General features: G+C 31.4%; 1 protein-coding gene across 3 annotated transcripts in view; it reads right to left on the reverse strand.

Moving 5' to 3' along the window:
- Window positions 1-3,845: 3,845 nt before the first annotated feature.
- The window catches only part of LOC124537967 (synaptotagmin-10-like), a 137,534-nt gene continuing 126,330 nt past the window's right edge, over window positions 3,846-15,049 (reverse strand). For all 3 annotated transcript variants that reach the window (XM_047114965.1, XM_047114964.1, XM_047114966.1), the window contains exons 9-11: window positions 13,783-13,954; window positions 8,399-8,599; window positions 3,846-7,204 (exon numbers count right to left, since the gene is read on the reverse strand). In XM_047114965.1, the coding sequence (XP_046970921.1) occupies window positions 7,201-7,204; window positions 8,399-8,599; window positions 13,783-13,954 (377 nt within the window). In that variant the 3' untranslated portion in view covers window positions 3,846-7,200. The remainder of the gene's footprint in view (window positions 7,205-8,398; window positions 8,600-13,782; window positions 13,955-15,049) is intronic.

The following is a 15,049-nucleotide window of genomic DNA, read 5'->3' on the forward strand; positions in this document are numbered from 1 at the left end:
GCGAATTTTATTATAGAATCGGATACCTTGCCCCAAGAAGGATTTATTGACTTTGCGGAGTCGGAAACTTGGTGTTATAAGCTTATCCTTACTTCTAGTGCACAAACAATGATGATCACTGATTTTATCAAAGTGATCAATGTTACTGTGAATATACATAATATTGTTGTAAATATACTGTGACGGAACAGTGAGTATTCCTACTTTGTTAAAAACATTCCGAAGAGAGTCCCTAGCTCCATGATTATAAATAAACCGGATTGCTCTCTTTTGTAAAATAAAGACAGATTCAGATTAATATGTCATAATATGACATAATAAAAATATACTAGACGAGCGGTATCAAACTCAGTTAGTTGTCTAGCTTTTCTAACCACGTATGCTGCAGAGCTGAGTCTTCCTGTTAGGAATGATAAATGAGGAGTCCACTGAAGTTTGGAATCCAATTCTATTCCTGAGAACACCATAGTATCGGCTACATCAAGACGGTCACCGTTTAAAGATATCTTATAATTATGCTTTCTAACATTGGGTAGGGTAAAAACCACACATTTTGTTTTTTGAGCATTAAAAACTAAATTATTTACTGTAAACCAATTGTGTATCTGTGATAATGCACCGTTCACATCGTCATAGTCAGTTTTTTTTTGTCAACCCTAAAAATCAGTGAAGTATCGTTAGCAAACAGCACTATATCACAAATACCTTTAACATAAAAAGGAAGATCATTTATATATACCAAAAATAGAAAGGGACCCAAAATTGAACCTTGTACAATAGCCGAGCGATCGTGATCTTGAGGCATACAGTACTTTAGGTGGTACTATGTGGCTGCATGCTACCAACTATAAAATGCTACCAAATATGAAAGCACTGTTCCCAGTAATTTCATGTTATTATTGTAAATATGAAATTTGGTAGGTAGATTTTTATGACATACAGGAAAAATAAAACACAGGACATAACAAATGTAACAACAAAGTAATATGATAGAGAAGACATAATTATTCCGATGAAGTTTTATGGGCAGAGCCACTTGTGCTAAGAATGAAAATGAGAGACACGATCATATTTGCGCAAACCAAATATGAATCTAATATAAAAAATTTGAAATCGCTCAAGTTTTTCGCTGATCCTCCGTGAGATCTGGATAACAATCGTCGGCGTAATCATGGATAGGAAGCAAATGATTCGTATTTACACATTATAACATATCGGGCATCCGTATATGTATAAGCCTTACGAATATTGGAACAAAATAAAGGTTGAACTGTTTGTACAGAACAGCGATAGGAAAAGAAAGAGACAACAAACCTAAAGCTGGCAACGTCGCACTTCCAAATACAGTCCATCCTGTGAGGACGCTAAATAATCGATGCCATAGGTAAATTATGATCAATATATCTAGGATGCCTTAAATGTATCATCATGGTTAGGGGTTCAAAAGTGTTTGGGCATGACTGAAAGACGAATATCGTGGAATTTTTTTTTATCGAAAAACAACGTATCCCATGGACCTGGAAATCAAAAAATTAAGCAGTATTCATTAAGACATGTTAAGTAAAGTAAGGGGAACTTGGGGACGTCGTAATGATGCACCACGTGCATGACGCCAAAAAGGTTGTAGGATGTATATATATATGAAAAACAGTGATGTTACCACAGTAAGAGATAGATAGAAAAGGCGAAGATTTTTTTGTAATTCCTAATGAAATGAACGCCTACACATGAAACTTTAACAACGAAATTTGAAGCTGAAGTATGACTTGATTGTGGAACTTTGTGCAAGTAACACTTGAGATGGCAAAACAATTTTTGAATTTAATAATAATGAGACATTCCAATGATGACCTGTATAAAAGTTATCCTTAACGGCCAAGCAGCATATGTTCTACCTAGTATTGGGCCATACAAGAGACGGAAATTCTAAGGTGGAACTATGAGTTTTGCAAAAAGCCAATAGTTTTATTGACCTCATATTTGAACTCAAGATTTGGAATCCTAAAAGCTAAACACAAAAAAATAATTTGATCATAAATGTTATCTAGTTTTCAAATTATTGAATAGATTTGGAATCCTCATTTCCTTTTGAAAAATATGTCAGTACTCTCGTAATGTATTGGATATAATATCCGTCCCTGGAACAAAAGCAATCGCTTCAAAGAGCGTGAATCGCCAATCAAGGACAGAAGCACAAACTTTGGGAACATTGATTTATATTTAGAATGTACTGAACAATAAGCTGAGCTGAGATGGTCCAGTGGTTAGAACGCGTGCCTCTTAACCGATGATTGTGGATTCAAACCCAGGCAAGCACCACTATATATATATATGTGCTTAATTTGTGTTTATAATTCATCTCGAGCTCAGCGGTGAAGGAAAACATCGTGAGGAAACCTGCATTTGTCTAATTTCATCGAAATTCTGCCACATGTGCATTCCATCAACCCGCATTGGAACAGCGTGGTAGAATATGTTCCAAAGCCTCTCCTTAATGGAAGAGCAGGCCTTATCCCAGCTGTAGGAAATTTACAGGCTGTTACTAAACAATAAATATCTAACTCCGTATACTTAGAAAAAAAAGCTTGTGTGCTCTTTTTTCAATTTGAAGATGAAAACAAATGAAAGTGTAATAATAAGTATGGAAATCGATACAATCACTATGTTTATATAGTGCTCATATTTGTCGTAGCGTTTTGTCAGTTGTATGTATAAAGCCATTGTCCATATAACTGGCTAGAACAAATACATAATTTATATAAATAAGTGCGTGAAACTAAATTGAACTGCCTAAATTAAATTTATTTTTGAAAAGGTTGATATTGTTTTTTGTGTTTCATTGGGATTTGTAAACTCAACTAAACATATAGTTCACTTCAATATGTACATATTCATATTACTGTAAACGATCACAAATTGACAAAAAACCGCTGAGATTCTTTAGTCCATTTTCTATTTACTTTTACAAACCGTTGGTAGTATTTAATTTGTCAATTAATAAGTTAGTGCTGATTTGAATGTCAGTGAAATTTAAATTATTCTATATTGCATAAAGGAATTTAATTTGACTATTTATAATATGTACAGAACAATTGATGTAGGTAAACACGTGTACCATCTATTTGTCAATTATCGTGCTGTCATATCGTCTCATCAATCCTTTGTGATGCTGTGTTATGCTGATGAATGATTAGCCATTCTAATTACAGAGACAAGGGATGCATTATCCTACGCATATAGGGGCGTTTCACTCGATAAACCAATATCCTCATGGTTGACCAACTATTTGATGTATTTGAAAATATGACAGATTAGATATCGCTCGCAGCTTCACTCGTGTTTTCGGGTTGCATGTCAGATATTCGACATTAAATTATAGTCTAGCTATAGCCTATAGAGGCTTGGAGTTAAAACTAACTATCGATATCAAATTTCAACAAATACTGTCAAGTTCAGTCAGTGGCAGCGCAAGATCGATCTATACAGTATTCTCATTCCAATGCTATGTTGTAATTTTTTTTAATTTTAGGCGGTGCCTGCTTTACGTCGCCGCCTTACGTCGCCACTGATTTCAGTTTAGTTTAGTTTAGCCGAGAAAGTGCAATATTTATAATATTCTTATAGATAAACATGTTATCCACAAAATAATGAATATAAAGAGTCAAAGCTAATGAGAAACGCAAGTGTGGATGATGCACTATTTGCGCTTTTGTATTTTAATATAGCGTGAACATTGTGTTGCTAGCATATTAAAGATATAACGAATTAAATCTTATGTTTTATCTGTATAAGAGGAGAGAAAATAATAAAATAATTGGTAACTAAATGAATAAAAAAACCTTATAAAAATGTCAACATTTTATTCATAAACCAGTGCTTACATTAGAGTACAGATTTACAGTATAAAGACTTAAGTATTACACGTTTATCTCATACAAAAATAATCTCTCGGTCAGCCGACAGTGTACTCTCATAAACAAGATAACATACAAAACATATAAAGCGGAATACAATGAAAATTAACGAATAAAAAAACATTGAAATTTTTTCTGACATTAAATTTCATCGTCGTCTATAAAAACCTTCGACTGATCAAAATAGCGTTGTGTCTAAAAATAACCCATGAAAGCGCTGAAAGCGAATTACTTTATCAAATTCAATTATTCTATTTTTAAATCTCGTACTCTCTCGTCGTTACATTTTTTCCTTATCGTTATATAACGAGTAACGATAATTGTACGCAACGTAAAATAACGTGGATTCCTTGCTATGCTCATTGTACACACTTGCTGAAGCTCAATGCAACCTGAGCCCATATAAGAGCCCTCACCTCACTAGCTGTTCAATTGTTGATATTCTTAAAATGATTATTATCTGTATCACAATATATGTACGTACTTATAAAAATAGTCTCATGAAATAAAAGAGAATGAGTGGCTCTATTAAATGTATTACAATTTTATTCTGCAATTAAAATAATATATTTCGCCTTAGTTCAAGTAAATTGTGTGTTAAATCTTATTCAAGTAAATATTGACTTAGTTGATAGAGTCTTTGAGCATCGAATATTATGTAGGTTTAACACACAACTGTTTTTATGCCCTTCGATTTTATTCCCGAGGTAAAAAATATCATAAACATTTTCAATTTTGAGTTTGAATAATTACACCACCAACTTATCACTGAACACTTAAAAATTACAACTGATAGGTAATATACGAAGTGATACGTCTATAAAGTTGTAAACAAAATTGACCGTAGAAAATATAAACCAAACTAACCTATATAAAATTAAATTAATTTAAGTAGCTAAATTATATAATCATTAGAATTGAAACGTAATAAAGATAAATTACTACTGTAAAAAATTAAAGAGCGAATTGGTTATTATATAAGATTTATAACGCAAAGGAACACGTTATATTGTGTTACATACAAACAAACCCAAATGACCTATGTACATAGACTCGACATGATTAATGCTGAGTTGAGTTATACTTACCATCATTTTTATTTATGTTTTTCACTCAATCTAAACTATTTATTTATAAAGACAGTAATAAATTTAAGAAATCTGAAGAACGTTCTATTTTTAAAATGATTGTAAGATTCCGAGATATCTTTGCCAGCAAGTGTGTACAGATGAGCTCTCGTTAAAAAGCCTCTCGTCCTCACAGAGTACAGTCGGCGATAAATTTGGCAGTCAAGTTTGATAAAACCATTGAAATTCGAACCTTAAGAGTATAAATGATTTATAGCACACAGTTTTATAAAAGTTTCCGTTCAAGGAATTGAATTTTTCATTTTCGTTCCGAAGATATAAGTTTCTTAAAATACGTTATAGATCTACAAAACTTGTCTGAGATTTTGTTAACAAGTCAATACATGTTCTAAAACAAGTACATGTACATGTTATTAAACTATAAAATACAATCATGTAACATAGTCATATAATATTATAGATGTTTACATTAATAAAAATAAATATATGTTGAACTACCCACACTATTTGTTTTAACATTTGATGTTAGATTTCTAATCGAAAGACATTTCTATATATTTCAACGACTTTATAAAGCTGTATTGATCATATCGTACATTTGTAACTTTTTATGTAAAATATATTTTTTATATATTTTAATGTAGACATCTTTTTTGCTATAGTAACAAGAATATATACTCACATAAGCTACATAAGTCTCATTAATACTAAATATTAGCATTTTTCATACCTTATAAACGTTAGTTTTCTTTTTATACCAGATTTAAAATAACGTTATTTTGAAATAGTCTTAATTAAACTACAAAACTACCTTCATTCAGAGTTTAGTGCAGAGACAGTACTTTTAGCAAATAAAGCCTTAAAGAAAATTTATTATGAAAGTGTAATATTTCATATCTGCAATTAAAAATGTTTAATTAGTAACGTCTTGTCTTTAATGGACAAATAACGTTAGTAATTCCGTTATAACGTTAATGTTTACTCCTAACTGTTAAATATTCACTAACTTTGCTAATGGATAACAAATATCACTAAACGATCACTTTCAGAGTATTCTATTGAATTACGTGAAACAGTTTTGTTGTTAACATATAGAAATTGAAAATTTCCCAACGTGAAGTTAGACTTTTTTTATTTTATACTTTTTAATTAAAACCTTTTTTCTGCTACGATAAAAATATTTCTCCTACATTTTTTTTTTAATTTCACAGTTCCGTCATTTTAATTACGAATGTATCAGAAATTAAGTTACATTCTAATACTACATAAACACATCCTACAATAAGCAGATATAATATATTTATATATAATACTTAAATTAAATTCTTGAGTATTGATAAAAGATATTTTTAAATATCATATTTAATTTACACGATTTAAAGCTTCATTTTTTCTTATATAGATATGAACCATAGTATAATAAATGCTATTATTTTTGATATAATTTATTTAAAGGAAAAATAAATATATATATTCCGTTCAAATGTTCATCTACTTATTGTCAGACACTAAAAGAATATTTTGTAACATTCGATAGTATTTTTTTTAACAGAATAAATACAAAAAAAAATCGATTGAACTATAATTAATCCATTCGAATCAACATCGATACAATTGATATGAGAATATATTAATGCGTGTAATATAATTTTATTTTATTTATTAATTAAAAGACAACATTATTACAACATTCACTTTATGTTATATCTTATATTTAATTATGTACATGATAAGATCAAGTCTTGAATTTGAAATGTGCGTTTAGAAACAGTTATATTAAGTTAAAATATTGTAGAAAGTATATAAATATATCGTTAAAAAATGTTCGATAGGATGATGAAGGACAGGTTTAGTAATGACGACGTTATTCAATTCTAATTAGAATATAATCACTAAGCAACTTCATTAAATTATACGGGTATATATGTTTGAAATTATTTTAAACAATCAAAATCTAGGGATTAATGTTTTTCACTACTTCAACAGATATCTATTTCAATGAATGTCTACAATTTTTTTTTCATCACTTATACATTTATATTCTCTACAGTAAATGGACATACAACCATTAAACTTCTAATTATAATTACCTACTTATAAATCTTTGGCATCTCGAGAAAACCGCACGGGTCTTCATCATCTCGTTTGCAGAAAACACGGTCGTTTTGAGTTGATCTCGCTTCATTTGATAAGTCTCTTCATCTGTGAAAGGATTAAAATGAATTAGTAAAGTGACAGTCTGTAAATTTCCCACTGCTGAGATAAGGCCTCCTCTTCCATTAAGGAGAGGGTTTGGAACATATTCCACCACGCTGTTACAATGCGGGTTGGCAGAATGCACATGTGGCAGAATTTCGAAGAGTGCATGCAGGTTTCCTCACTATGTTTTCCTTCACCGATGATGAATTATAAACACAAATTAAGCACATACATATGTATATATAGTGGTGCTTGCCTGGATTTGAACCCGCAATCATTGGTTAAGATGCCCGCATTCTAACCACTGGGCCATCTCAGCTCTTATTAATTAATTACATTTTTATAATACGAAAGTTTATATTATTCAATGGAAGACCTTAGAATGGTTTTGTACATATGTTTAAATTTCATTGCAGACTGGCGTTAAAGTCATATTCCCTTCAAATATTTTGCATATTAATCTTCTATGCATTTTTGAATTACGAAGAGTATCAAATTAAACTAATATCAAATTAAAATTTCCTTTTAATAGATTTCAAACAGATCGTCAGGAACTTTTATTAATACATTTATTTTAAATATTATTTCAAATTTGGATTGGTGTGAATTACATAAATTACACAATAGGATGTGCATACAGCACAGCCCGGTTACATTTATTATCGAAATATTTTATATACTTCTGTGGCCGCAACATTATTAAGCCCATATTATTATAGCTAATAAGTGTTTGTTTTTTTTATTAAAAAACAAAAGACGCTTGCCCTAAAGGAGAGCACTAATAGAAGCTCTTCATGCAGGTGAAGGATTAAAATTAATTACATTTTTATTGAACAAAAAGTTATGATTCAATGGCAGACTCCGTGTCATTCATCATATTTAAATGTATATTAAATTAAATATTTATATTTATATATATTATTAATTCCATATCGTAATAGCTAATCAGTTTTATTAGTATGCTATCGTAAAGACGCTTGCCCTAACGGAGAGTACTAATGGAAGTATGTAATCACATATCGTGAAGGAGTCATTTGTCTGCCTTCTTTCTATAACCTAAAAGACATTGCAAACACAAATATACACACATAATAGATTTAATAATACTTCATTTAAGTTTATTATAAAGTGAATTACCTTTTACAATGAGAAAGGAACAAAACATTAAACAAACTATAAATGGTAAGTAAATCTTACCTTACACTTAAGCAATTCAGTGGTGAATTGTGTTGATTGTTTGTTGGTAGGTTTACGTTCGTCGGGGGGCTCTTGTTGAGAGGGTACCACTGGGCGACGGGTTTCCGAGCGTTGTCCAGCATCTCTAGCCAGTGGTCGCGTCCGATGCCGATAAGAGATGAGCCGATTGCTGTACAGCCGATCAACTCATTTGGACCAATCCTGTTATAACAAAAATAACATTTTAAGAAATGGAATATATTAATAGAAATATTAGTATCGTTTTTTTTTTTAATTCGGTCGATGTCGTTACGATCTCCATCCACTCAGCCGATGATTTTATTTTAAAAAAATTGATGATATCATTTATAAAAGGTGAGTTCGAAGTGTAAGATGCTTCCTAAAGTTCGAATGTTTATGTGTGTTTAGAAAGTACTTCTTTTACTTGGCGTACAGAAGAGTAAACTAACAAAATTTGGCACGTAATTCACCGTCTCCTCTCTTTCTTGTGGAGATAAAATCAAATCTCTTTCTATAATATACAATTTTATACAATATTTTTTAAACTTTTTTATTGCTTTATTTTACAAGGATTTTTTAATAACAATTTAGTATCTTGTTTCATTACATTATTTTCAAAAGCAAAGTTGCAACTACCGGGATTCCCCCGACACCTCACATTTTTATTTTTTTTATATAACAACACTGGTAATTGTCAAACTTTTTAAAATTATATTAAATTCTTGCAAAAAGTTTTCATAGAAGTTATGAAGATACGACGACCGCCGTGGTCGAGTTGTGTGTACACTGGATTTCACTCCGAGGTCCCAGGTTCGATTCTCGGCCGAGTCGATGTATTACATTTCTATGTTGTCTTGGGTCTGGATGTTTGTGGTACCGTCGTTACTTCTGATTTTCCATAACACAAGTGCTTTAGCTACTTACATTTGGTTCAGAGTAATGTATGTGATGTTGTCTAATATTTACTTGGTTATGTTCACCGGGTACTTGTTTTATTTTAGGTGACCCAGTACTATGTATTTTTCTACAATTGTTTAAAAACAACCTCGGTCTCTATACTACTTTTAAATTTTCTAGTTGCGTGTGAAAGTGCCGTTAAAATTGGATTAGCCTTTTGTATACCAGCCTGAACAAACTGCAAGGCACACATATAAAACGAATGCATCAACATGTAAAAGGTTTCAAAGCACATTGTTTCTTTAAAAATATCTTTCTCACGCTATGAGTTTAGATATAATATTTATGTTTGTGTTTGTAATAATAAGTATTTTTTTCACAATGATTGCAAAACTAAAGCCCTTTTCAATTTGTCTACTTTATTCCGATGCAATATACACCTCATTGTATTTTCTCTTAAAAAAATACGTAGTGTAATTTCAGTAGTTCGGGGTTGCCAAAATAATATTAACGTCAGCTCAATCATATTTAAAATAAGAAATATGTAGTGTTACATGCCAGTATTAAACGCTATGCCATATAAAATAATAATAATTACAGTTTTACAAATTATGGATCAATTAATTACAATAACAATTATATATAATAAAGTAAATTCAATAGCCCCTGTTATATTCATAATATGCAATAATAATGTGATATGAATTATGTTATAGAATCAAATGTCATAACACCGTATTGAAGGCTGGGGTTACTCTGTAACAGTAGGTAAACGTTGGAAAATTTCGACAATTTCTCTTTATACATTTTTGTATACCTACATTTATATATATTAATCTGTGTGACATAATAGCTTTTGCTTGGTGGCAGGACTTGCCACCGTTTGATTAGGGACCACCCATCTGTTTCTCTACCGCCAAATATCAATACTTGATATTATAGTATACATAACGTAGTACACATAACGTCTTAACTCCAAAGGTTTCTGGCGCATTGGTGTGATGTTAGGAATTGTTATTATTACACCGTCCATGTTTATGAGCAATGGTGACCACTTACCATCAGGTGGTCCATTTGCCCGTCATCTCCTACTTATGAAATATAAATAGTAATTAAGATATTGAGTAAATTCTACGAAGACGTTACATTAATGATTCTACTAGTGTATCTTTCCAATCATATAAAACGCATATGATACAAAAACCTTATATACTCATACATATATATCCCGAAAAATCATTATTTTCTTAACTTCAAAAGTAATTAAGACCTGTTTTCAAGAATTGTATAAGCAATTTTTTTAATGAGAATTTCTTTAGTCTCGTTTTACTCTGGAAATATTTTAATAATTACTAATAATCTTTTTCTTTGAAAAAGCGTTCGTACAACTTTATTATTTTTTCTGATAGTAAAATAATAAACAGTATAAACAAAATATTGATCTGTACATAGAATAAAATTGGACAGACTCCGATTTTGTAATATTAAAATAAACGTTTTTACTAAATTAACTGTTTTGTGAAGCAACGCTTCCGAAATTTCTCATATACTTTGTAATAATATTTAAATAAATACAATAAATGTGTACATGGTACATATACCAAAATAATTTTTTATAAAATTTTTTTTTCTATGTTTCTGTCTGTTTATTTGTTCCGTCTAATCTTGTTCGATTTTGACGGGTCTTTCACTGGCAGAAAACTAATATAATAAGTAGTAATATATACAACAACAAAAACTTTTTGTTAAATTCAAACTCACACGCAGTCGCGGGCATATGTAATTAGAAATATGTATATTAGTAACAATTTAATAAATGTAGTGCTGAAGTTCTGTCACATATGTATTTACCACTAATTTAATACACATCTTAAAACGCTTTCCCAAAGAGTAATGAAGGATTTTCCCCATTAATATATCCCGATCTTTTATTTTATATTTTTATCATATATAACATTTAATATATAACTTATAATCCCTTTGTTAGCAAGAGTATGAAATATACGAAACCTTACTTGAACCCGATGACTTAATACTTGAACGAGCCCATATATCAAATACAGACGTATAATCTGGGTCAGTGAAGGAAAAATCGGATTATTATCAACTGAAAATCGATAAAGGTAGTTTCCTTATAATCGTCAATTTAATTACAGTAACAGCCTGTAAATTTATTGGGCTAAGACCTCCTCTCCCATTGAGGAGAGAGTTTGGGACACATTCCACGCTGTTTCAATGCAACCCGCATTGAAACAGCGTGGTGGAATGCACACGTGGCATTATTTCAATGAAATTAAACACATGCAGATTTCCTCTTGAATTATAAACACAAATTAAGCACATGAATATTCAGTGGTGCTTATCTGGGTTTGAATCCGAAATCATCGATTAAGATGCAAGCGTTCTAACCACTGGACCATCTCAGTCAATTTAATTCCCGATAATAAAGCTATATGGAGTTTTCGAAGCAAAATCGGTGATTACAGAAAGCACAGATCGTTTGTTTAAGAAATATAGATTGCTATCCTGGGTCTGGCTCTACAATAAACCTAACGACTCAGATTTCAGGATAAATGTAGCATCTGCAATTTAAGGCTTATCCCTCAGAATCCATTGTTCAATAGACAGATGTGATCTTTAAGTATTATAGTCGATTTGTAACTATGTTACCGATGAAGATAGGGTTTATTTTATTACATTTATTTCTTACTTCACAGACGTTTGCGTACGTGCCTTTTCACGTGTCCTGTTTGTATTGAATAGGGATTTTGTATTATTATTTACATTATAATTAATACAAATAACAATATTTTATTATGATACATGATAATAAAATATTAATATATTAATATTAATATAAGGAGTCGAGATGGCCTAGTGGTTAGAACGCGTGCGTCTTAACCGGTGATTGCGGGTTCAGACACAGGCAAGCACCGCTGATTCATGTGCTTAATTAGTCTTTATAATTCATCTCGTGCTCAGCGGTGAAGGAAAACATCTTGAGGAAACCTACATGTGACCAATTTCATAGAAATTCTGCCACATGTGTATTCCACCAACCCGCATTGGAACAGCGTGGTGGAATATGTTCCAAACCTTCTCCTCAAAGGGAGAGGAGGCCTTTAGCCCAGCAGTGGGAAATTACAGGCTGTTCTTGCTGTTGCATGATATCTACATCTGAAGACCCTGTAGCCCTAAGCTTAAACCCAGTATATTAGGGAACAAAGACTGCCATTGGGCAGTTACATTGATTGCTTACATTTGTTAGACTTATAATGAAGTTTACGTTTGTGTTTAAATATTTTAGGACAATACAAAGAAAGTAATAAAAAATGATTATAAAAAAAATGTCGAACTAACTGTCAATTAGGAATTACTTGTATTGTATGTACTATACATATATGCATGAATGTGTGTTCGTTTCTGTATTTATAAGGGTGCGCGTATTTGTGTATTTATTTCGTGGGTGTGTTTGTCATGTAAAAAAAATATCTGTTTCTTTATAGGTTAAATCATTTAACAGTTTGTATATAATTAATTCAATAATTTGAAATATATATGTCTTAGTTTCAAATAGGTAGCCATCTAAATGATCACAATTGTCGTTCGACAAGTTGATTTTACTATTTTAATCAGTACGCACGTCTGGCGCTTGCTTTGTCCTACGACCAAGAGACTCGCTCAACAAAGGAACACACTGGCAAATACACCAATACATATCTATATATTTCCATCAGTTATCTGTGTGACCAAAAAACGTGCCTGTCTTATCTTTTTACGATTGACATCTCCCAGCCGACAACATATCCAAAGTTAATCACGTTGTGTGTTGTCATTCCAATAAATGAGGCCGTATACCCTCGTAAATTGATTATCTCTGACACGTTTATACATATATCGAGAGTTTGGTGTAATTATTTTGCTTAATATAAGTGAAACTATTATTATATGAAAGGACGAGCAAATCACGGCTAAACGCTGTAACTATTTACATATCCAATGCATCACCAACTTTGTGAGTTAAGATGTTATGTCCGTTGTACCTGTAGTTACATTGATCCCCTCACCGTTAAAACCGGTACATAAAATATTGCTGTTAAACGGTATCTGATGAGTCGGTGGTACCCAGAAGGGCTTGCACAAAAACACTACGTTATATACGTCATTCTGCTTATGTAGTATTTATACTAAGAATATAAGGGTAAATTGTTTCCAAATTATTTATATATAGATTAAAACAATAATAAAATAGTTTAACGACTATCTTATTAAACTGTTTATTATAGAAAGAGATATAGATAAAATATATAGATAAAGGAAAAAGAGGTTAGTTAATTTACGTGGCAAATTTTGCTATTTAACTGTACGCTGTGTAAAAGGACTTTGTTCCAAAATAGTGTAACTTCGAGAAAAAGGAAAACAGACAAAGTAGAAAGCAGCACATCCTATATAAATAAAAATGCATGAGTTTCTTTGTCTTTACTTACAGATCGTAATCGATGACTTTCACGAGTAGTGTGACGTCATACACGTTCTCCGCTGGCAGATCGAAGACCAGAGCCTCGTTATAAACTGGACTTAGAGTGTTCTTCTTAACGGTTGTCTTCTTCTTCTTTATCCTCTTTCCTTGACAGATGAGACAGATTTTCACATATGGATCTGAAACAATTATTTATTTTATTAAAATGCCTTTGAAGATTAAAAAACGAAACAGTACTGGTACTTTAAAATTGGGAAAGTATTTTTTACAAGTGACTGAAAAATTGTAAATATTTCTCAAAAAAGACCATTGATTTTTATGTTATTGTAATTTGTAAATGTTGGTGGTGGAGCTTTGTGCAAGACCGCCTGAGTAGATACCACCCAATCATCAGATATTCTACCGCTTAACAATAGTACGCAGTATTGTTGTCTTCCGGTTTGAAGAGTAAGTGAGCCAGTGTAACTACAGGCACAAGGGACATCTTAGTTACCACGATTGGTGGTGCATTGACGATGTAAGGAATAGTTAATATTTCCTACAGCGTCATTGTCTATGGGTGATGGTGAACACTTACCATCAGGTGGCCCATTAGCTCGCCCCCCAAGCTATTCCATAAAAAAAACTTACGAAAATTCAGCCATGCATGGGCTATAACCCGCAATTATCATTTAAGATACATACATTCTAACCAATGGAACATAATATCGGCTAGCTATAACTAGCAACAGAAACATTCGTCTCTTCTTGCAAATGCACTTGGATTTTAGATTAATACAGAACAATTATTGTTATAAACAAAGCATTATTTCAAAAATCTATAACATCCGAATATTGCAATACAATAACATTATTGCCTCAACTGGTTTATGTCTATTGCGCCATTTGTCAGAAATCGAAATTGCAATTTAACGTGAAAACGCTGCTCGCATTCTTGCCAACATTCACCATTCAGTATTGTGAAAAAAAAATATTTTTAATTTTACTACGTATTATTTAATTTAGTCATTTTATATAAATATAAATATTGGAAAATATCACATACATTACTCTGTCAATGTCAGTAGGTAAAGCACTTTGAATTCTCAGACGCCAAAATCACACAGTGAAAAAGATCGTTGAAATAAAATAAATCGTCTAATAAAACTAATGATTACTGTCAACAAGATTACACTAAGGTATGGTTCATCACCAAAAATATTTGCTTGTATTGTAACAGTTTCAATTTCGAAGATTATATATGAATGTGAAAAGAGGAAAATCAAGTATTTAAA

The sequence above is a fragment of the Vanessa cardui genome, chromosome 19, assembly GCF_905220365.1.
Source record: "Vanessa cardui chromosome 19, ilVanCard2.1, whole genome shotgun sequence".
NCBI classification, from domain to species: Eukaryota; Metazoa; Arthropoda; class Insecta; order Lepidoptera; family Nymphalidae; genus Vanessa; species Vanessa cardui.